General features: G+C 39.9%; 1 protein-coding gene across 16 annotated transcripts in view; it reads right to left on the bottom strand.

Annotated features, from left to right (window-relative positions):
• The window catches only part of IQCM (IQ motif containing M), a 269,935-nt gene that overhangs the window by 216,018 nt on the left and 30,875 nt on the right, over positions 1–23,042 (bottom strand). For 11 of the 16 annotated variants that reach the window (XR_005453427.1, XR_005453428.1, XM_038755203.1 and 8 more), the window contains exons 2-3: positions 22,567–22,775; positions 180–270 (exon numbers count right to left, since the gene is read on the bottom strand). Coding sequence is in view for 14 of the 16 variants with exons in the window: in XM_038755203.1 (XP_038611131.1) it covers positions 180–270; positions 22,567–22,720 (245 nt within the window). In the remaining 2 variants the exon portion in view is untranslated. Of the gene's footprint in view, positions 1–179; positions 271–4,031; positions 4,057–5,853; positions 5,890–22,492; positions 22,776–23,042 lie in introns of those variants that run through there. The other 5 variants (XM_038755208.1, XM_038755209.1, XM_038755201.1 and 2 more) reach the window with 4 other exon arrangements.

Consider the following 23,042-nt stretch of genomic DNA (forward strand, 5'->3'; position numbering starts at 1 on the left):
AGTATAGTGCTCTGCACACAGTGAGCACTCAATAAATACAGTTGAATGAATGTCAGGGAGGAGGAGAGGAGGAGTTTGAAAAAAAGATAATAGGAATGAATGGGGAAAGCACATTCATATAAAGCTTAATATATAAATACTAAAAATCTTAGATGGTAATGCTAACCAACCTTTATTACCTGGTAGATCCACGCTGTTTATTTTTTTCTTGTTCCATTTCTTTACTCACTGGTTCGATTATGGCCAGTACTTCACCTAGAAGAACTGGATCTAAACGTTAAAAACCAAAAGAGCAACACTTTAAAGGTATTCCACAATTAGTTTTCAACCTCATATACATTTTCCCAAGTTACACTGCAAATCGTGGCTAGTTTAATAATAAAAAGTATAACATTCTTCAAATAAATTACTATCACATGCAGACTCTAAAAACACATTTGAGTGTGCTTTTTCACATTTTGGTACTTAGATGTTTTGCAATTACCAAAATTTAGGATTCAAAAGTATTGTGCAAATGAAGTCCATGCATCATGACGGCGATAGCTCCAGGACTAATGTCAACAATTGCAGAGCACATAATCATAAATCTGAAGAACCCCTTTCAAAGTTATTAGCATAACAGTAATACTACTTAGTAATACTACTTAGCTTTTATAGAGCACTTGATAATGTGCAACAATTTTGTAATCACCAGTTAATACATGTAACATCACTGAGTGGTCTAAGGGAATTACTAACCCGTTTTAAGGAAAAGAAAATTGACGTCGAAGGAGTTCTAGTGTGTTGGTCAACATAAGAGAGTATTACAAGAGGTGTTCTGGCTTCCTAATACAAAGAGGTACTTTCACAAAAGCCATAGAACAATATATTCTGCAATTTCAAAGATATAACAGATGATAGGATTTGAATGTAAGTTAAACATGAGCTCAATTTTCCCCCCCGGTGGAGAAGGGACAGTATAGGCTATATCATATGAATTTACCAATCCTATGCTGAGATGGCAGGGATCTATGAAGGAGGACCTCTGCTCCAGATGATGATAATAACAATAATAAATTGTGATATCTGTTAAATGCTTACCATCAGGCACTTTACTAAGTGCTGGAGTGGATACAATAAAATCAGGTTGGACACAGTCCCTGTCCCGCATAGGGCTCACAGTCTTAATCCCCATTTTACAGATGATGTAACTGAGACACAGAAAAGTGAAGTGACTCGCCCAAGGCCATACAGAAGAGAAGTGGCAGATCTAGGTGAATCCTGGGTACACACTGTTTGGGATCAAACCAGGAGTGGGAAGGGAATGGAATACATATTCATGGAAATCCTGCAGTAAGTCCTTTCCTCATCCCTTTGGTAGTCATAGCTAATTATTATTTTTGTGTTTAATTTTTACTTTTGCCTTTAACTTTTCTTAACGAAGAGCTTACTCTGTTATATAGAGTAGATTTGGCAACTTATTCCACTTGTCTCCGTATGTTAGCTTCTAAGTGGCTTATGGACTGGCCCTAGGTCTCATATTTACCCTTCATCATCAATCGTATTTATTGAGCACTTACTATGTGCAGAGCACTGTACTAAGCGCTTGACCCTTCATATCTATAAGCATACTCAGCTGTATACTCTATTGAGCTAAACCTGACATTTGTGCTACCACCTATTAAAATTCAGTTCTTGCTGCTGTTCCCTGTTTGCCCATCTTCCCTGTATGCTGTAAGCTATTTGAGGACCACAAACATGTTTTGTTTCTGGGGTAATCAGGCCCCACATGGGGCTCACAGAGTAAGAAGGGAAAACAGGTATCGAATTCGCATTTTGCAGATGAGGGAACTGAGGCACAGAGAAGTAAAGTGACTGGCCCCAGGTCACACAGCAGACAAGTGGTGAAGCTGGGATTAGAACCCATGGTTTCTGATTCCCAGGACCATGCTCTTTCTATTAAGCCAGGCAGCTTCCCATTATTTTACTTTCTACACTCTCCAGTATCTTAGATGCAATCCCTGATCAGTCAATCAATTGTATTTATTAAGCACTTATGGTGTGCCGAGCATGTACTAAGCGCTTGGGAGAGTTCAGGATAACAGATTTGGTAAACACATTCCCTGTCCAAGCTCAGTCTAGAGGGGGAAATATACATTAATATAAACAATTGACAGATACGTACATACATGCTGTGGGACTGAGGGATGGGTGAACAAAGGGAGCAAATCAGGGCGATGAGGAAGGGAGTGGGAGTGGAAAGGAGGCCTCTTGGAGATGTGCCTTCAATAAGGCTTTGAAAGTGTGGATTGTAATTGTCTCGGATATGAAGAAGCAGGGCATGGGCGAGATTGAGGTACAGTGAGTAGGTTGGAATTGGGGAGCGAAGTGTGTGGACTGGATTGTAATAGGAGAGTAGTAAGGTGTGGCAGGAGGAGGCAAGATGCCTGAGTGTTTTAAACCCGATGGTAAGGAGTTCCTCTCTGATGCAGAGGTGGATGGGCAACCACTGGAGGTTCTGGAGGAAATGGGGAAAATTGGACCGAATGGTTTTTGTAGAAGAATGATCCAGGCAGCAAAGTTATGACTGGAGTGAAGTATGGACTGGAGTGTAGCATGGACTGATCAGTGAATTTGCTCAGGGATGACCAAGAGGATCCAGTCCTCAAAGTGAATTTGAATAATGAGGATCATTTATCACTTTACATCATATAGACTATGTACTAGTAATATAGATGATCTTCCTGCTTTTCCTTTACATCGTATAGGCTGTATATGAACTAATAATATGGAAGCAGCATGACCTACTGGATAACACCCGAGTCTAGGAGTCAGTGGACCTGGGTTCTAATTCCAGCTCCTCCACTTATCTGCTGTGTGACCTTGGCCTAGTCACTTTACTTCTCTAGGCCTCAGTTACCTCCTCTGTAAAATGGGGATTAAGGTTGTGATCCCTTTGTGGGACAGGAACTGCATCCAAACTGATTAGCCTGCATCTACGCCAGTTCTTAGTTCAAAGCCTGGGACAAAGTAAGCACTCAATAAATACCATAAAAGAAATATAGATGATCTTCCAGCTTTTTATACTGTAGGTAAATGTTAAAATGTTCCCATCTTCTGTTGATAACATCAATACTGTTTATTTTAGGTCCCTTCCTAAGAACATGAAGGCATATTATAGAATTTAACACATGAAGGATATTTTCAATTTCAGAAAGATTGGAACATATTGTCATCCTTTAGATTTAACCACTCCTTGCTCAATCTGATTAATTCTAGAACTTTATGACAAAGGAGATGATAAAAGAGAAAACTAGAAAGAGCCGAGGAATTTTATAGTAAATTGTTGGTTTCTTCAGTTTTAATTCAACACGTAAGTGAATGGGAAATTATCTGCATGCTAATGAGGCTGCATAAAGGCATCTGCAGAATAGTTAAAAGGAATTCTTCGGAGTTGTTTGTGCCCAATCTATTTGCAGAACACAGACTGAAAAAGGTTATCTGATGGCTTTCAATGTAGTCTTCTCACTCCCCAGTTAACTAAGAATGTTATTTTTCTCAGCATTGCCAAAGTATTCAGGTGATAGCTGTTTCACTCATCTGTAAAGGCCAGGTCACTTTTTTTTTAGCAGATCCTACCCATCCGGTGTGTTCAAATATTGATCCCCATACCTGAACGTTTACTAGGCTAAGACCTCAAAAATGAGGAAGGAAAAGTGGGCCACTTTCAACAGTGGTGTGTGAAATGGATGACGGTTTAGCAGTGGATGCTGAGGAGCTGAATATAGAGGGTTCTTGGCTTCACCCCTCTCAAGGCAATCATTAGGAGGGCAGTATCAGAGGAAACTTTTGCCAGTTCTACAAAATAATTCAACCATGTACTCTGCCATGGATGGCTAAACTAAGTCCTGTGCGAACAACTGGCCCCAGACATCAGCACTATGGCATTCTCCCAAGCGCTTAGTGCATTGATCTTCATAGAGTAAGTGCTCAATAAATATGAGTCATTCATTCATTGATTCTGCCATAAATGTGTCCTGAATGTAACAAACCTTCTTATGGTCTTTATCACTTCATGGCTACCCACTGGTTGCCCCCTGTCAAAAGAAGGAACATGACTGAAAAGGAAGAGGGAGTGCAAATGACACTGAACAAACCATTAGAAATAGAATTAATTTCTTTGGGTGTGTTCTTGGTCCTGAAGTCCCAGCATCATGGCTCATCCAGCATTCTTAATGCTTGGCACATAGTGAGCATTTTAAAAATACCATCATTACTATGGGAAACTCCATCAGATTCCACAGCTTAAGAAGTTATTGTTCAACCCAAATGAGAAATAGTACCTTCCAATCCCTTGCCTCACTCAAATCCAGTTCACCGGACAAGCCAAATTAAATTGCAAGCAGCAACTTACAAAATAATAACAATAATTGTGATATTTGTTAACCTCTTAGTTTGTGACAGGCACTGTACTAACTGCCAGGGTGGATATAAGGAAATCGGGTTGGACATGTGGGGCTCACGGTCTCAATCCCCATTTTACAGATGAGGTAACAAGCACAGAGAAGTGAAATGACTTGCTCAAGGTCACACAGCGGGCAAGTGGAAGAGCCAGGATTGGAGCCATGAACTTCTAACTCCCAGGCCTGTGCTCTATCCACTGTGCCACACTGCTTCTCTGTATTCGGGAAGTGGATAGACTGGTGACACACTTTTTTGGAATCTTTTAAGCACTTACTATGTGCCAGGCACAGTACTGAATGCTGGGTTAGGGGGCTCTCAGTCTTAATCCCCATTTTACAGGTGAGTTAACTGATACCCACATTTGTCACAAAGCAGATGAGTGGAAGAGTCAGAATTAGAACCCAGATTCTCTGACTCCCAAGTCTGTGCTCTTTCCACTAGGCCATGCCACTCATAGCAAAAGCTGCTTTGTTTGGTAAAGGCAGAGCACAACAAAACACTATGCATTTGAAAATAGTTCACAAGATGATTTGGAATTTGAAAATGAATAAACAAGGGAGAAAAAAGATTTGAAATCATGTTCAATCTTGAACACGAGCCATCAAAAATTATTCCAAATGTAAATACATGAACTGGCTTTACAAAGCACAATCAAAGAATCCTGAGCAGTTTTAGATCCCTTTGAAATTTCTCATTCCCCATCTTTGTCTCAAACTGTTCTCTCCCCCTTCCCTCAATGCAGTTTGCATGCTGGGCCAAAATGATCTGCAGCTTTCTGACCACACAAAAATGCTTGTTAACTTAACACCTCATAAAGATAACTGAACCTTTGTCAAATAAAATCTCAAGAATAAGAAAATGTACAGAATGGCTAATCCATAGTAAATAATTCACTGGAATCTAATGAAGACTAGTGTTTTCAAAAGTAGAGACATTGAAGATATTAAATTAACCATTATGGATATGATAATGGAGAGTTCACTGTTTAATTTATGAATTGAGGTGGACAAATTGCTTGAACAGTAACTCCTTGTCACACCTATTTGAAACCACCTTTATATTAGCCAGAGAGAGAGAGAGAGATTCCTGTCAAGTTCTCCTTATCTTAAAGGTGCTGTAGCAGTATTGGGTTGGGTTCTTCTCAAAAGATTTTACTAGTAGTGTTAATCGTGTTGCATCTTGCAATGATGTTGTCATTTCTCTTGCAGACACATGTTGAATTACTAAGCAGCACTGGGCAATGTGTCTCACACTCCTGCACTTTCATTTCATACTTTACAGTTTTATTGTTGCTTTGAGATTTGAAGTGTTTCACAGCTATTTGCTATATTTGGATTCTACAAAAGTCAGTCCATTCTGTCAAAAAAGACATGCAAAAATAGACAATGATCAGGGTCAGGTAATACTCACTATCTATTAACATTCCAATCTTTATCAGATGCCACTGATCTTTACTTACAAAATCAAAATTTAGGTTATGTTTGATAGAAATAAAATAGGAGCATAATACCAATTCCTTCATCACAAGCTTGGAGATTTAAGAATCAGGAATTTTAACAGTTTCTGAGATCCTATAATCTGAAAATATAAACAGGAAAAAATGTTTAAATCTATATTTGCTCTGAATCTCATCCATATGTTACAAATGTAACATACATTTGGTCAAAAAAGGCATCAATTCTGTGGTCAAACCTCAGCATAAACATTTATACATTTTCATGTCTATTTATATCTCTCCCCACATACATATGCACACACACCCAGATGGTGTTCTATTTTACAGAGTTTAAAGTTAGGCTATAAAAAAGGCATAAATACAGAGATTTGCTTGAATGTACATCTTTAGTAGTGTCAAACTGGCACAAGTATACACCCATTCCATTTTCCCTCCCTTCTGCATCACCTATGCACTCAGGTCCATACATTTAAGTGCTTTGGTACTCACCCTACCCTCAGTGTGCTTGGATACATATCCTTATACTCTGTTGTGCCCCATAACTGTAATTTATTTTCATCTTTCTCCCCCAGTAGATTGTAAATTATCTGAGGTCCAAAGATCCTGTCTACACGTCTATTATACTTTCCCAAACGCTTAGCATAGTGCTCTACATATAGCAAGCACTCAGTAAATGCCAAGTATACAGAATGTTATTGTTTTAAATTAAACAAATAAGAGTCACAAGTAAATGAAAAGTCCTTAAGGAGAAAAAGGTTTTAAGCCACCTAAATTTAAGCACCAACTTACCTAGAAACCACAGCAGACTCATTTCACAGTATTCCTAAAAGCAGAGCTTATATCAGAACTGTTTTTCCACTGCTAGAAACATACTGGTATGGAATGGCTGAATGGGTAAAATCTCTGTCTCACACGGGGCTCACAGTCGAAGAGGGAAGGAGTAAAGGGATTTTAACCCCATTTTATGGAAGTGAAAACTGAGGCACAGAGAACTTGACTGACTTGCCTAAGGTCACAGAATGGGCAAATGATGGAGGAGGGAATAGAATCCAGGTTTTCTGATTCCCAGGCCAAGGCTTTTTCCATCAGGTCATGCACCCTATTTGCATTTGTAGCTTCTTTCTTTGAGTATGTTAGTTTGGCATTCCTGGGCCTGATTTTTCTTTTGTTTTTTTTCCTTACAAATTCAAACAGTTTAATTAGAAAAAGTATAATTGGGTTCCTAAATATCTAGGGAATTTACACTAATTGCTGAAAGGTAAAAAAGCAATTTTTTAGAGGGGGATGGGGATTAGGAATATAAACACTTGTAGAAGAACAAATACTAAGTATGCTACCTAGGTGGCATTGCTTTTCAAGGTTGAAAGGACTTAGTTTCATACAATGCCCCAATATTCAAATTGAAGGGCAACTTTGACAGAATAAAGGTAGCATGGATTAAGACCGAGTATGAGACATTCTACTTGCATTAAACTAAAGATAAAAGTAACCCAGACTATTGAGATTTTATTCAGCAATTGCTTTTCCCTTAAAAGTATGTATCATTCACTTTAAATAGCCTCTCTTTGCAAGGACTCTGCAAGTACAGAGAAAAGATAAATGAATTAAATGATATGAGAGGAACAAGAGCCAGAGGCATAATTTAAATTGCATAAATATATAAAATTATATTGAAAGCATTGCTTGGTGTTTTTTGGATGTGCATCAAAATCTCCCTAGGTGCAGAGCAGAGAAGACTCCCTTCTGTCTTCTGGATAACAGTAATAATAATAGTAATATTTGGCAAGTGATTCCAATTTTTTAATGATATTTGTTAAGCACTTACTCTGTGCCAGGCACTGTATGGCACTGTACTAAGTGCTGGAGTATATACAAGCTAATCAGGTTGGACACAGTCCCTGTCCCACAAGGGGCTCACAGTCTTAATCCCCATTTTACAGATGAGGTAACTGAGGCACAGAGAAGTGAAGTGACTTGCCCAAGGTCACACATCAGACAAATGGCAGATCCGAGATTAGAATCCAGGTCCTTCTGACTCCTAAGCCCATGCTTTATCCACTAGGCCAAGCTGCTTTCTCAAGGCCAAGTACTGTGCTTGGGATAGGTACACAGTAATTACAATGAATGCTGTCTTTGACCCATGTAGAGCTCACATTCCAAGGGGAAAAGAGAACATTTTATTAGAAAGCATGATTCTTGTTCTCAAGGATCTTACAATTCTAATTTCCACCAAATCATCTCAAATTATCTCTCTGTACATGGAAGCAGCATGAAATAGTGGGTAGAGCACAGGCCTTAGAATTGGAAGGTCATGGGTTCTAATCCCAGGTCTGCCACTTGTTGCCTGTGTGACCTTGGGCAATTCCAGCTCTGCCACTTGTCTCCTGTGTGACCTTGGGCACGTAGCTTAACTTCTCTGTGCCTCGGTTACCCCATTTGTAAATATGAGGATTGAGACTATGAGCCCCCGGTGGAACAGGGTGTATGCCCAAACAAATTTGCTTGTATCCACCTCCGGAGCTTAGTACAGTGCTCTTTACCTGCTATTTCCCAGATTGCTTTCTTCATTCCTCCCAAGCCAATCTTTCAACTGTACCTCATTCTCAATTCTCCTGCCTCCATCCCCTTGCTCGCACAGTTCTTCCAGCTTGGAACTCACTTTCTCCCCGAATCCAACAGATCATAGCTCCCCATGTTTAAAGCCCTACTACAATACCACCTCCTCCAGCAAGTCTGTTCTGATTAATTCTCAACTCTAGAAGTTGTCTAAAATCATTAACCATTTCTATCACTTATGAACTTAATCAATATCAGTCTTATTTATTGAGCACTTGGGAGAGTATAACAGAGTTGGTAGACAATTTCCCTGCCCAACTAATTACCCATCCATTTCATTTTGTATAATGTCCATTCAAGTATTTATCTTTACTACTCTTTCTGTAATTTTATATCTGTGTACCATTCATTCATTCAATCGTATTTATTGAACATTTACTTTGTGCAGAGCTCCATAGTCAGGAGACTACAGTATACAATAAACATACACATGCACATACACAAATGTACTACTTCAAGCAGAGAATGAGTCACTTCTTTGTTTTGTACTTCCCAATTGCTTAGCATGAAATATTGCACCAAGAGGGCATTCAATAAATACTATTACTACTATTAGAACCTCAGCCCTACGGAATGATTTTCAATAGCACACACAAACAAGAGACATAGGAAATCATCATTTCAATAGACTGTAAGCCTGTTGTGGGCAGGAAGCATGTATACTGTCTCTGTTACATTGTACTCTCCCAAATGCCTAGTATGGTGCTGTACACACAGTAAGTACTCAATAAATATCACTGATTGATTCTCCCCATCTCTCTCAGTGCCATAGCACTATGGAACTTGGACCAGATGGGCTGAAAAAAAAAGTTCTAAGGGTTCAAGATGCTGGGAAGCTATTTTTTTATAGCATTGCCTATGATGTTTTTTCCTTTCAGCTCTTTGTGTTTGGCAGAAACTACGCAAGAAAGGTCTAGAGAAAATTTACTCTTCAGATAACAGCCAAAAATCCTTCAACAAAACCAATGAATGACATAGATTTTAATTCTTCAGTAACAATGTTAGTCCTCAATTGGAACTCCTTAAAGTAAAGATAAACAGCTTTCTGTGAGTCATATTACAGGGCTGGTATCCTGGAAATATCCCCTCCATAGCACTTATATATGCACTTTTTAAACTTTTGCTTCCCCCTACTTATAATTTATTTTAGTGTCTGTCTTCCCCACTATACTGTAAACTCCAAGGGCAGAGATCATGTCTACTAATTCTAGTAGGCTCTCACAAATATTTAGTATAGTGTTCTGCATGGAGTAAGCACTCAAACAGTACTGATTGATTGGAAATAAGTCTTGGGATCTAGGTTCATGTGTGTTCACACACATACACTCAGTCAGAAAAAGGATAAGCCTATGTACTCCTATAATCCTGCCTACCCTACTCATTTCCATGGTCACTGAAAAGAAAGCCATTTCAATCTACCCCACAAAACATCTATAAAATATGTTCTTTACAGGAACTTTGCTAATTGAACTGCTGTGTTTTAATTGCACTTGAGATTACTGAAGAAAGCAAAGAAGAATGAAATGAACTTGCAAAACTGCATTGGACACTAAATTCCAACCTAGAATTTGAGAACATTTCTACTGAATTCTCAAAATGTGAAAACAGTTGGAGTCAAATAGGAAAAAAGAGGAATATGCCAATGAAACTCCTTCAGGCAAAATAACTGCAGTACCTTACCTAAATAAGCCATTCTATGTAATAATAGTCTTCTGAGAAATGGTGATGGTGATATTATTGGTAAATGAAAGGTTTTAAAGAAAATACACCTTTGGGAATATCATCATGTCCTTGTGAGTTAAGTTCCCAACCAACACTTTTGTCAATTATATTTTCATTTCCCCTCTGCCACCCTTCTCCTCCCACAAATTTTCACTGTGTTTGTTTACAAGAAAATGGACAGGAGTCACCTGCCTTGCCTAAGCTCCCACAGCAATAGAGCCTGTTAATTCTGAGTTACAGCTGGGGAAAAATTTCTTAATATAAAAAGTATCTGTGATGCTAGACCTATTCCCCAGGGTTCATTGGAAACCTTGACCTACACACTAGGTAACCCAAATAGACTAGCTAATGAGTAAGCTAACATAAATCATAATTTTATGTTGATGCCTGGATTTGGGGGAAATCCAGAACTTCCATGGGGTTTTAATTAGGTCCAAAGAAGACCTGGAGAATCACCCCCAGGGATCTACTTAGGGTCACACCTGTCCATCCTGGACCAGGAAACTCTTATGATTGCAGTGGATTCTGGTTCATTCCTTTTTTTTTTTTTTGGCTTCTCCATTCAGCCTATAGACCAGTCCAAATTTAACCATACTAAAAAAAAAAAAAGCCGTCCCTTGGCCCAATACACTAATCAACTGTCACCCTATCTCCTTGGTCTTATCCCTGTCCAAACTCCTTGCGTGGACTGTATAAATTCACTGCTTTCACTTCCTCTTTATCAATTATCTTCTCAACCCTCAGCAATCTGGATTTTACACTCTCTCTGAGATGACACCAAATTCTCCAATCACCTACTCCTAATTAATTTAAGATACTCTAATCTGACTTCATCCTCAACTGCCTTTTACATGGATTAGTCATGTCTTTCTCCATTTCAGATTATACTGAAACAGTATTCTCCAGGATCTTCTCCTACCTCTTTAATCACTCCTTTCCACTGCAGTCTCTTCACCCTTCTTGCTCCTCAGGGATGTGTAGGTAAAAGATGGTGGAGTAAATGTGAAAGGACTTTTGAGTTTGTAGGAGGTCATTGCTATAGCCATCTGAGGCTAGGATCAAGGCCGCTCTAAACTCTTCCTCCATTGGAGCTACTAGATATGAGAAGGGGAGCTCAGTAGCAACAGCCTTTTTTGCTCTCCATCATCATCATCACTAGGTATGCACTGTGCACAAAGGACTGTACTAGTTGCTTGGGACCATATAGGTGTAAAGAACACAAACCCTGAACACAAGATGTTTACAATCTAATTGGGGGAAGGGGTTACGGGGATGAGATAAACCAAATTAAAAATATTCAATACATGAAAGAGCAGGAACATGTATTACCCATAAATGTAGACGATCAAATCAGCAGACAGGCATACATGGGTATTAAGGGTGGCTGCCTCCCAACACTGTAATGAGTGAGCACAATCCCCTCTCCCCTGCTCGGAAATGGTGGGCAGAAGATTTCTTCACAAAGTTTAGAAAGCAGGAAAGGTTGTGGCCATTTCTCACCAAGTACTACTTTCCTGGAGTGGTTAGTTATCAAAGGCTATCCCTATATGTATTTTTCAATTTATATATTTCCCTACTGATTTTTTAACTGATTTAATTGATTTTTGCTGTGGGTCAGAGATTACATTCTTCTCTGAGTTGAACAGAAATTCCTTACCATGGGTTTAAAGGCACTCAATCAGCACATCCCCTTCTACCACACCTCACTGATCTCCCACTACAACCAATCCACACACTTTGCTCCTCTAAAGCCAACCTACTCACTGCACCTTGATCTCATCTGACTCACTGCCAACCTCTTGCCCATGTTATCTCTCTGGCCTGAAGCTCACCAGACCCTCTTATCCAACAGACCACCTCTCTCCCCAACAACAAAGCCCTACTAAAATCATACCTCCTCCAAAAGGCCTTCCCTGCCTAGGCCCTCATTTCTGCCATTTAGCCTCCCTTCTGCACTGTCTATGCAGTTGATACTGTGCATTTTAAGCACTTGATACTCACCCTACTCCCAGGCCCACCACATTAAAGTACACATTGCTATGCTCTCCTATTCTCCCACTAGTAATTTATTTTAATATCTGTCTTCCCTCGTAGGCTGTGAGCTCTATTGTAATGTTCTCTCCTAACCATCAGTACAGTGCTTGGTATAAGGTAAGTACTTAATAAATATCACTGATTGATTGATTTTCCAATTAGATTCTAAGCCCCAGTAGGATCCATTGTAGGTGCCTATTAACTATCAGTAATAACAAGAGAATACAGAGGCAAAAGGTTTGGATAAACCTGAATCTGTACATCAGCGAACTATGAGGATTTTACCCAGGAACAGCTTGGCCTAGTGGAAAGAGCACAGAATTGGAAGTCAGAGAACCTAGGTTCTAATCCCTGCTCGGCCACAAGTCTGCTGCCTGACCTTGGGCAAGTCAGTTGACTTCTCTGTGCCTGTTACGTCATCTCTAAAGTGGGGATTAAGACAGTGTGTCCTTCATATTAATGTCTGTCTCCTCCTCTAGACTATAAGCTCATTGTGGGCAGGGAATGTATGCGCTAATGCTGTTGTGGTGTACTCTCCCAAGTGCTTAGTACAGTGCTCTGCACATAGTAAGTACTTAATAAATACCATTGATTGATTGATGCACTGTGTCCAAACTGGTTAGCTTATATCTACCCCAGTGCTTAGTACAGTGCTGTGCACATAGTAAGCGCTCAATAAATCCTATTGACTGGTTGACTGTTTATTAACAAACTTCTTTGGTCCATAGTTCTCTCCACCTCAAAAACAGCCACAATGACTTTGTGCCTTACTCTTCATCCTGCTTTGGTCATCTCCAGGTTACCTAAGAGAGTGCTTCAAGACAGTGCCATTGCATTACAAGAGGAGTGGACACTTTCATGAATACAGAGAAAGAAAAATTAGCTATAGCAAAGCTCACTTCTAAATGACTATGCCTTTAAACATACCTGGGATAATACCAGACTTCATTTTCATTCACAGAAAATATTGGTTTCCTGTGACTTCTTAAACTCTCAGAGCTATACCGCAATATTCCTTTCAGATGTCATTTAATTTCTGCTGAAATTTCCAAAATATATCAGGCTTAAACCTCAGTCAGACAAGCAAGGAGAAATGAAGGGGAAAGTTGTACATTTCACCGCTTCCAGCGATCAACAGTCGCTGCTCTCTACCATTCTTTGTCTCCATCCCCAGAAGTTTTAGTAAAGGGCCCCTGAAAGTGACATTTGGCTTTGTTAAAACTCTGGGAACAATCAGAAGGGGTACAATCTTCAAGGTAAAGCAACTGGCAATGCACTGGCTTTCCTTACCAGCTAAGGCTGAGAACAATCCTGGTGTCCTTCATTTTTCTTTTTGGAAAACTCACAGCTCTAAACTGAAAAGTATCTTTTGATTTTCAAAATACCAGGAGATGTCAACAATCACAGTAAAAGCCGAAAACCAGAAGGAGAAAAGATAATTACCACAAGGTCACACTAACTAAGGGAGCTAGCTCTTCTGCCCCCCACTTCAGTGCCTTGCTCACCAACACAACATTGTCCAAAGAGCTGGAAAATGCAGGTTCCAAGAGAGACATGCTTTACCCATTGCCCTGATCTTAATCGAGTGTACAGAGCCTTTTCAATGTTTAAGGCAGCAAGCCATTCAACGTGGGAGGGGTTTTCCTTCTGAGGTTTTACAGGAAAACCAAGGCTAGTTGTTTATTGAGAACAATCAGTGAAATTAGTCTGAATCACCTATAACCAAACATTATTCTCTTGCTTACACTGGGCTGCCAAAATCAGGCAAAGGCATAGAAAAGCGATTGGCTATTCACATCTATGGAAATCAACCAAGCAGGTAGCCCACTTCCTGGCTCGTTGGCAGCTATTGCAAGAAGACCTGCTGCCCCAGTGAATCTAGTCATCCACCCATGCTGACTTTCTCGCCTATCGAACGGCTTCTCTAAAATAATGTTTCGACTCATTAAGTGTAGCAGAATCAAAACCAGATGGATTTGGCAGCATTCTACTCCCCTGATCCTTGGGCAGTGGTGGAGGAATGCCAAGACAAAAGGGGATGATCAATTTTACATATTACATCCTTCAGGCACTAATGGGAGCCTTGGCTCCAGGGTCCCTGGTTTTCGGGTGTCATGCCAGAATGTACATGCTGGGATGGAGACATTTAGAAAGGCAGCGGTGCAGGCTGAAGGAATGAATAACTTCTTTGGGTACCAGAACAGCCCTGGCAGCAGCTGCTTTCCCACTGGGCAAAGATAGGCTGAGGTTCTAAATTCTGTTCAAAGTTTAGGGCCTTGTTAGTGCTCACTGTGGTTAGGAAAATAATAGCCCTGTGTGATCCCCTGTGGCCACAGCCCCTAGACTATAGAATTCATTATGAAGAGGAAGAGTGGCTCTAAGAGAAACCTTTGCAGATTGCATATGCTAACTCTAATGCCACACAACCAGCAATGAAAGATAGAAAAAAATTAATCCAGATTTATAGGAAGAGATGTAATCAGTTTCCCCTATTTTCTATTAACCTTCTTCCTCCATGACTCATTCATTCATTCAATCATGTTATTTAGCACTTGTGTGCAAATCACTGTACTAAGTGCTTGTAAGAATACAATATTACAATAAGCAGACACTTTCCCTGCCCACAGTGAGTTTACATTTTAATTACAATGACTACATGAGGACTCCAAAGGGTGGAGTGGCAAATGGGTGGCCCGAAATGATGGAGGAGTGGGATCTCTGGCCTTTCCCTGACATTACAATGGAAACAGCCTTCCAGTTGTTCCCAAGGAGCCCCGAGCACCCTGTGCAGTTTTAACCATACACTCTGAGATACCTTGTTAGGGCTTGGAGTTCCAAGCAGTGTGGGGAAGCAGGGTGGCCTAGTGGATAGAGGACAGGGCTGGGAATCAGAGGACCTGGGTTCTAATCCCAGGTCTGCCATATATCAGCTCTGTGATCTTGGGCGAGCCTTTTAAGCTCTCTACGCCTCAGTTACCTCATCCATAAAATGGAGATTAAGACCATACAGGACAGGGACTGTGTCCAGTCCAATTTGCTTATATCCACCTCTGCGCTTACAATGCCTAGCATATAGTATGCACTTAAATACCACAATTAATTATTATTACTATTGTTATTATTATTCCAAGGAAGCTTGTGCCCTGAGGTCAGGGTCATTTTAAAAATGTCAGTGGCCCAGGGAAGTGTTGGTAGAGTCCCTCCTACCCAGAAGGAAAAATGATACAAATTTCCCATTGCACATAACTCCACGGATGTGAGGGTTGTAATCTGCATGCAATTGTTTGCCCATGCACAAACACACACAATACACCACATACACCTTAAAGCACCAACACTGGTGGTGGGGAAAGCTGGTGGGAAGAGCAAATGATAGAGTGACTCTAAGGAGCTCCCCAGATAAGAGTGTTGCTATTGAGCATGTCTGGAAAGCATTCTTGAAAATAACTTCACACTGTATATAGTTTTATTGGGTTGGGTGAAGTTACATCTAGAGGGTAGGGACCGTCTCTATATGTTGCCAACTTGTACTTCCCAAGCGCTTAGTACAGTGCTCTGCACACAGTAAGCGCACAATAGATATGATTGAATGAATGAATGAATCTAGAGTATAGTTGTTTCAGCACATGCTGGACCTTAGATCATTGATCCATTGCACCAGGATCAATCCAATCTTCCTTAAGGGACCCTGGGATTTGGGGTTCAAGGTGGTCATGAAGTGCCTACCTGAGTTGCAGGTGACCATCACGGGTGATGTAAAACCTGCCTTTAGATTTAAGATCATTGTGGGCAGGGCAGTAAGCGCTCAATACATACGTTTGACTGACTGATTTACTCCCATGAGACCCTGATAGAGCTACAGTTTGCAAGAAGCCCCAAAGCCTTGAAACTCATATTGCCCCAAGGCTCACAGACCTGGGTTTCACATGTTGTTAGACTATACAAGAGTGCTGTGTGAGCCTGTGCAGAGGAAGAACCAACTAAAACCACGGAGGAAAGCCTCTTGTGTTTGTGCTGCTCTTGTCCCATTATGATTAGCAGAGAATAAAGCTTGATGCTTATTGTTGATTTCGTTGTTTAATGATCTTAGTCAATGTCAACCCAGGCGCTTATATATTTTTGCATGGCTGCTTCGACTTTCCATATCAGGTATGCCCTTATGTGCTCACTGTCTTTGCTTGCAAACATCAGGACAATAGGGATCTTAATTCGTTTTACAATCTACAGTCTACAATTTATAGTCTAGACTGTAAGCTTTAGGTGAGCAAGGGTTATATCTACCAATTCTGATACTGCATTCTCTCAGTCACTTAGTACAGTGCACATGGTAAGTGCTCAGTAGATACCACTGACTGATTGATTTACTATCTATGGCACCTAGTGTGGAGAAAAGCTCCTTGGTTGCATGCTTAAAGTACAATACAGTACTAGATAATAGAGGCATTGTCAAAGGCAAAAAGCAAAAAATGAAGCTAGGCAGAAAAAAAATCAACTATTTATTGATGGAGCAGAAACAGCTAAGGGCTATATCTATTCTGAAGTTTAGCAGAGTCCTTGGCATACATTGAAGCAGAAGAGAAGCAGCATGGCACAGTGGAAAGACCCGGGGCTTTGGAGTCAGAGGTCATGGGTTCAAATCCCAGCTCTGCCAATTGTCAGCTGTGTGACTTTGGGCAAATCACTTAACTTCTCTGTGCCTCAGTTACCTCATCTGTAAAAGGGGGATTAAGACTGAGCCCCACGTGGGACAACCTGATCACGTTGTAACCTCCCTTGCACTTACAACAGTGCTTTGTACATAGTAAGCGCTTAATAAATGCCATCATTATATTATTATTATACATTAGAGCTTAAATACCACAGTTATTACTAAACCACAACTGATTCAGATTAGGAAGTCCAGCTATGGGAGCACCCATGTAATATTTCCCTGCAACTATTTTAGTGATAAAATTTGAAGCCTTCAAATTTCATCCTTCAACCTCCTCAGTCTATTCTAGCCTCTGTTCATTTCTTTGATAAGCATTCTTTAGCTCAGCAAATTATTACAGGTGGAGATTGAGAGAGGGTACCAAAAAAATGCAGGTTCATTTTGAAAGCTACCTTGGGGAAGTAATTCAGCCATCACCAAACTTTCTTTCTAGGTATACAAATCACACACCCTTGGCCAATCAGAATTGCATCCATCCAGTTCATCAGGTGGTGGGTCTAAAGACATTTCAAATTCGTCTGCTTTCTGGCTCGGTTTTAAAGGAATGTGTGTTTGTGGGAAAGTCTAAACTGTCAACAGATGTTTGCACTTTCTTTGCCTGGTGCTTCAAGTAGTTGAAATGTTGAATGTGGCTGGGAAAGATAGATAGGATCAACAAATTTGTGTGTCTAAAGATTGTTAAAAATAGAAATGTATCTTTGAGGCAGCTCGTGTATTCTTTATATGGAATTTATTTTCAACCCATTTAGTAGGCCTGAATTACTCTGGGAAAAGAAGCAAAATGGAACAATTGTTTGTCTTGATTTCCTTTTTCAATTACTTTTCCTTACTTGAAAGCATTTCTTCACTTAATTTTTCTTTCATTTACTATTGAAAGGAAAGAATTTGTGGTAAAAAATGTGCTTGAGTTGTTAGCATCACTGACAGTCATCATCTGGGGAACAGACACCTGCATAGGCATTACGAGGCAGCAATAAGCTGAGCAGGAGGAGAAGGGAGCCTTGGCTGGGTAGGTAGCTCAATGAGAGTCCCTCTTCCATGTTGCTAAAAACCAAATACTAATTCTAACGCTCTTCAGTGACAAAGGACAAATTAGAAACAGGAACTAGGTATAATTCCTATCAACTATATACAACATCCTTTTGCATTTATATTGGAAAATACAATTTGAAAAAGAAACAGCTCCAAAACTACTCGAGTTTCTAGACAAGGGGAAGACTGACATGAAAATTGAGAAATAGCATTAGAAAATGCTTATGGACCACAAAAGTCATTACCTATTCCTTTCCTGATTTCTCTCTCTCAAAAAAAAAAAAACCTGGCCAACCATAGTATTTTATGGAAATGCAATCACAGGGACTAGCATTAACTGAAGATATTAAATTAATTCTGAATCCTCTGGATGAATCAGAAGAAGTGCCTATTCATAAATCAAAATCAAGAAAAATTATTCACATTTTCAAATACAGTTTCATCTAGAATGGCAAAAGACATGAATTTACGTGCCGAGAAGCTACCTAGGGATTTACTTTACTTCTTAAGCATCTCTAGTTTTAATCATATTGACTAGAGTCTGGAATTAATAGCACTCATATCTGAGATCATGTTCTTATTCATGCCTGTGAATATTGGCAGTGTACACACACAAAAGGTCGAAGGTGAAGATGATACCCCACTTTTCAAGATAAGAACTTGAAAAATGAAATGCAATTTTACTTCATATATAAATGCCATTCACTACTGTCTGGTGTAATACATTCAAAGAATATTTATAGGAGGCAAAGAGATACCTGATTACCATTATTCAAGCAGTAGTGGCACTTGATGCATTGATAACCAATCAGAAGTAGTTACCTCCTTTTTTCCCCTCTATTAGCATACTGTACTGTGTTACAATTCTAGCTGGGAATAGCTGGGAAAAGCTGTCAGCATACAGATAGAATAAGGTCATTCATCATCATTATCAGTCTATTATTTATGACTCTTTTACTGAGCACTAACAATGTAGACAATGTATTATACAAAACAAAAACTTTGATGTATCAGGCTATTTGAAGAAATGACACAAACAGGAGAAGAAAGAGAAACACAGGACACTAGGAAATCAGGAAATTTATCAGGTTTCAATGACTGGATTTGCTTGGCCTTTTTCATGTCCACTCATTGCCAGGGGAGCAGTCATTTGTTCTCCTGGACAGTGGCAAATTCAGAGAGAGAAGTGAGGGAATTGTTAGATTTGTAGGTTTTTGCTTTGTGAGATTAAGATCAAGGCCTTGTAGCTAAATATCCCCAAATTAGGACGAAAGTGGGCTATCCTATAGTCAGAACAATGCAAGGGTTTTGGAAGATTAGAACCTTTGGCCAGGATCTTGTTGATAACTTTTTGAGAACCTCGGTGACCATTGCTGAACCATATTCCTAGACAGAATAAGGCCAAAGTCAAGATTAACTGATATTATAAAGTGGAAAGCATTGATACTGATCAAATAGAATATCATATATCTAGGCTGTAAACTCATTGTGGGCAGGGAATGTCTGTTTATTGTTATATTGTACTTTCCCAAGCGCTTAGTACAGTGCTTTAAACAGAGTGAGCACTCAATAAATATGACTGAGTAAATGCATGAAATGGAACTTGTAATGAATTTCTTCACACCCCTTCTTCCCTAGGCAAATAAACTCAGATCTTTAATCTTCCCCATATTCCCTGATACTTGAGGACTTGAGGATGTGACAAGTGTTCTAGAAGATGGTGTCAAAGTATCCTTCTGATCTACCAGGACATGTTCCAACTCACTCAAATATGGGCACCCATTCTCCCAACCTGCAGTCTCACGGTGTATACCACTGGGCACAGAGGTACCAGAAAGTAAGACTGTGGATGGCTCCATGCGAACTGTCATTACTATTGCAAGAATAACTCAAGCCCATGACCTGCTGTTGGTGGAACATCCCTTTCATCTCTTAACCATTAGTGTACAAACAATGCTTGCTCAAATGGCTAAGAGGCAGAAAAGGCACACAACTGTATTTTCATAGATAAACTGCACAGGAGATTCTCTTTCAAAGACACACACTCATGGATGCAATCTCTTCACTAGCACGGTCACCTTAGAACCCGAGGACAACGTTACTACTAGGAAACACACATACATGAAGACACAAAGATGATTCCCCCTTTTAGACTGTGAGCCCACTGTTGGGTAGGGACCGTCTCTATATGTTGCCAATTTGTACTTCCCAAGGGCTTAGTACAGTGCTGTGCACATAGTAAGCGCTCAATACGATTGATGATGATTAAGAAACACTTCTTAAAGTCAAAACATTGCTGTAGATTGACAGTACACCTGAAAAAACTAAAATATCTGAAGAACTTGATGAATTATGTCACTGAATTCACTACCTAGGTAGTTCATCAGGACACAGATATTTAAAGCAAGCAGCATTAAAAAACTCAGCCAGTCTTTCGAGAGATTGGCAAATAGACTGTGATGGCAATAAGCACATGTCAAACTAAAGGTTCACACAATTCTGTATGACTGTGAGACTCAGTCCTTCCATAGAAGACGTAATCCTTTGGGTAACTAACAAGTTATCACATCAAATGGTAAGAAAAACCACTAGTAAAGATATCCTCAAGGTCCGTTAATCAGGAATGAGGCAACACATTACATTTTGCTTACAGGACATGTAAGAAGTATGAATGACAGCAGGACACCCAAGGACCTGCTGTAAAGAGAGCTAAAATGGATAAGAAAGGGAGAGGGAAAAACAAATGTTTTAAATGAAGGGGGAAGCACTTTCAAATAATACAGAATAGCTATAAACTGCCTTCAAATAAAAGTTGACTAGTCAATGTGTGGCAATCAAGAATACAATTGTATTCTTCAGTCAGAGAGTTGGGGAAATTGGGATTCTGAGATTTATGTAAATGAGACTTGATTATTAATACTGTACAGATTCAAAGAAAAGAGAAGCAGTCTTCTTCCTTCAGTGACAGATTTCTGTGAAAGGCAGGATTCTACCCAGGAAAAACCCATCTGGAAATAGTATATCCTCAGTCTTTTCTTTTTCCCACAACTAAATGTTTTTCTTTCAGTCTGTGCTATGTAACATATATTAAAATTATTAAAAGTACAATTGTGTTGAAGACCACTAACTTCATAACCCATGCATTTGCTTATAGTTTCCTTTTTTATGGTATTTATTAACATTGTTCTAAGTGCTGGGATCAGTACAAGTTAATTAGGTTGAACACAGTCCCTGTCCTGAGTAGGGCTCACAGTCTAAGTAGGAAGGAGAACAGGTATCTCCATTTTACAGCTGAGGAAACTGAGGCACAGAGAAGTGAAGTGATTTGCCAGATTTCAAACAGCAAGCAATTGGCAAAGCCAGGATTATAGCCCAGGTCCTTCTGATTCCCAGGCCAATGTTCTCTCCATTAGGCCACACTGCTTCTCATTGTCCAAGATAAATCATTGCCCACGGTCATATGGGTCAAGGTAAAGGCAAATTGAAAAAAGTGCTTGAAAGCCATCTCTGTTTCGAAAGTGCTATCAGTATCTGACTCTTTAGCCAGCTAATGAGAGGATCAATTTTAGGAATTTTTGTTGCAAATTGGCATAATTGGTTGAAGATGGCAGTTTTGCTATGGCATTTTGTCCTCCCATGGGTCTCCTTATTGTCCAAAGTATCTGCATGAATGATAGCTACTGTCCAGGGGTAGAATTTACCCACTTCTACCGTACAAACTTGCCAGTTAGCTTGCCTCTGGAATCAGAGATCGCTTATGAGAGCATCCAGCTCAAGAGACCATGATGGATAGCTAGAAAAGCCTCAAATTTGCTCAAGGCATTAAAACACTCAATCACCTTGCCCCCTGCTACCTCATCTTGCTACTCTCTTACTACAAACCAGCCCACATATTTCACTCCTCTAATGCCAAACTACTGACTGTACCTCGATTTCATCTATCTGACCGTCGACTTGTTGTCCACATCCTGCCTCCGGCCTGGAACACCCTGCCTCTCCGTATAGGAGGGACAATTACTCTCCTCAACTTCAAAGCCTTATTGAAGGCACATCTCCTCCAAGAGGCCTCCTCTGACTAGCCCTCATTTCCTCTTTTTTCACTCCCTTCTTCATAGCACTGACTTACTTACTTCCTTTACACATCACTGTCACCACCCCCAGTCCCACAGCACTTATGTATATATCTGTAATTTATTTACTTATATTAATGCCTGTCTCCCCCCTTTAGACTGCAAGCTCACTGTGGGCAGGGGCTGTGTCTGTTATATTGTTGTGCTGTATTCTCCCAAACACTTAGTACAGTGGCCTGCCTAGAGTAAGTGCTCAAATATAAATGACTGATCTATTCACTTCCATGCAATTTTTCTAGCATACCCATAAAATAAAGGCTAATGTTGTCCAATGTCTCTCACACATTCCAAACCTGAAACAATTTTTCCTTTACTTTCAAATTTTTTTTACGTTCTGAAAGAGCTTACTTTCTTTCAAGGAATAATCCACAAGTGGCTTCTCCAGTTTTGTGTTCTTGGAGGAGTGGTGTGAAGGAGGATACCTGGGAATACTGACACGATGCTGTTGTGGAGAATCCATATGAAATCCTTTGGAGAAATAGATCTTGGGAAATGACATGGCCTGAGTCGCAGCTGATCTTTCTCAGATAGTGAAGGATAATGTGCTTTCACCTCAAATGAAGTGAATAAGGACATTCCCTTTTCAGGTCTTCACTGTTAGAAATAGTTTAACCAGGAGTGTAGTTGTATCCTGTTTAGGGGACAAAAATATGAGTTTCAATCAATCAGTCATATTTAGATCACGTACTGTGTGCCATGTACTACACTAAGTGCTCGGGAGAGTACAACAAATCAAACACTAATGAAATGAAAGGAAAAATGTACTACTGGAAACAGGATAAACTGAAAAGTAATATGAAACTACCTTCCCAACTACTCAATGAAGGGCAAATCAGTCCCAGCTGATTTATCCCATCCTAAATCAGTCCCATCCTCCTGTCTCTCCCCACTTCAGTCT

The sequence above is a fragment of the Tachyglossus aculeatus genome, chromosome 12, assembly GCF_015852505.1.
Source record: "Tachyglossus aculeatus isolate mTacAcu1 chromosome 12, mTacAcu1.pri, whole genome shotgun sequence".
Lineage (NCBI taxonomy): Eukaryota > Metazoa > Chordata > Mammalia > Monotremata > Tachyglossidae > Tachyglossus > Tachyglossus aculeatus.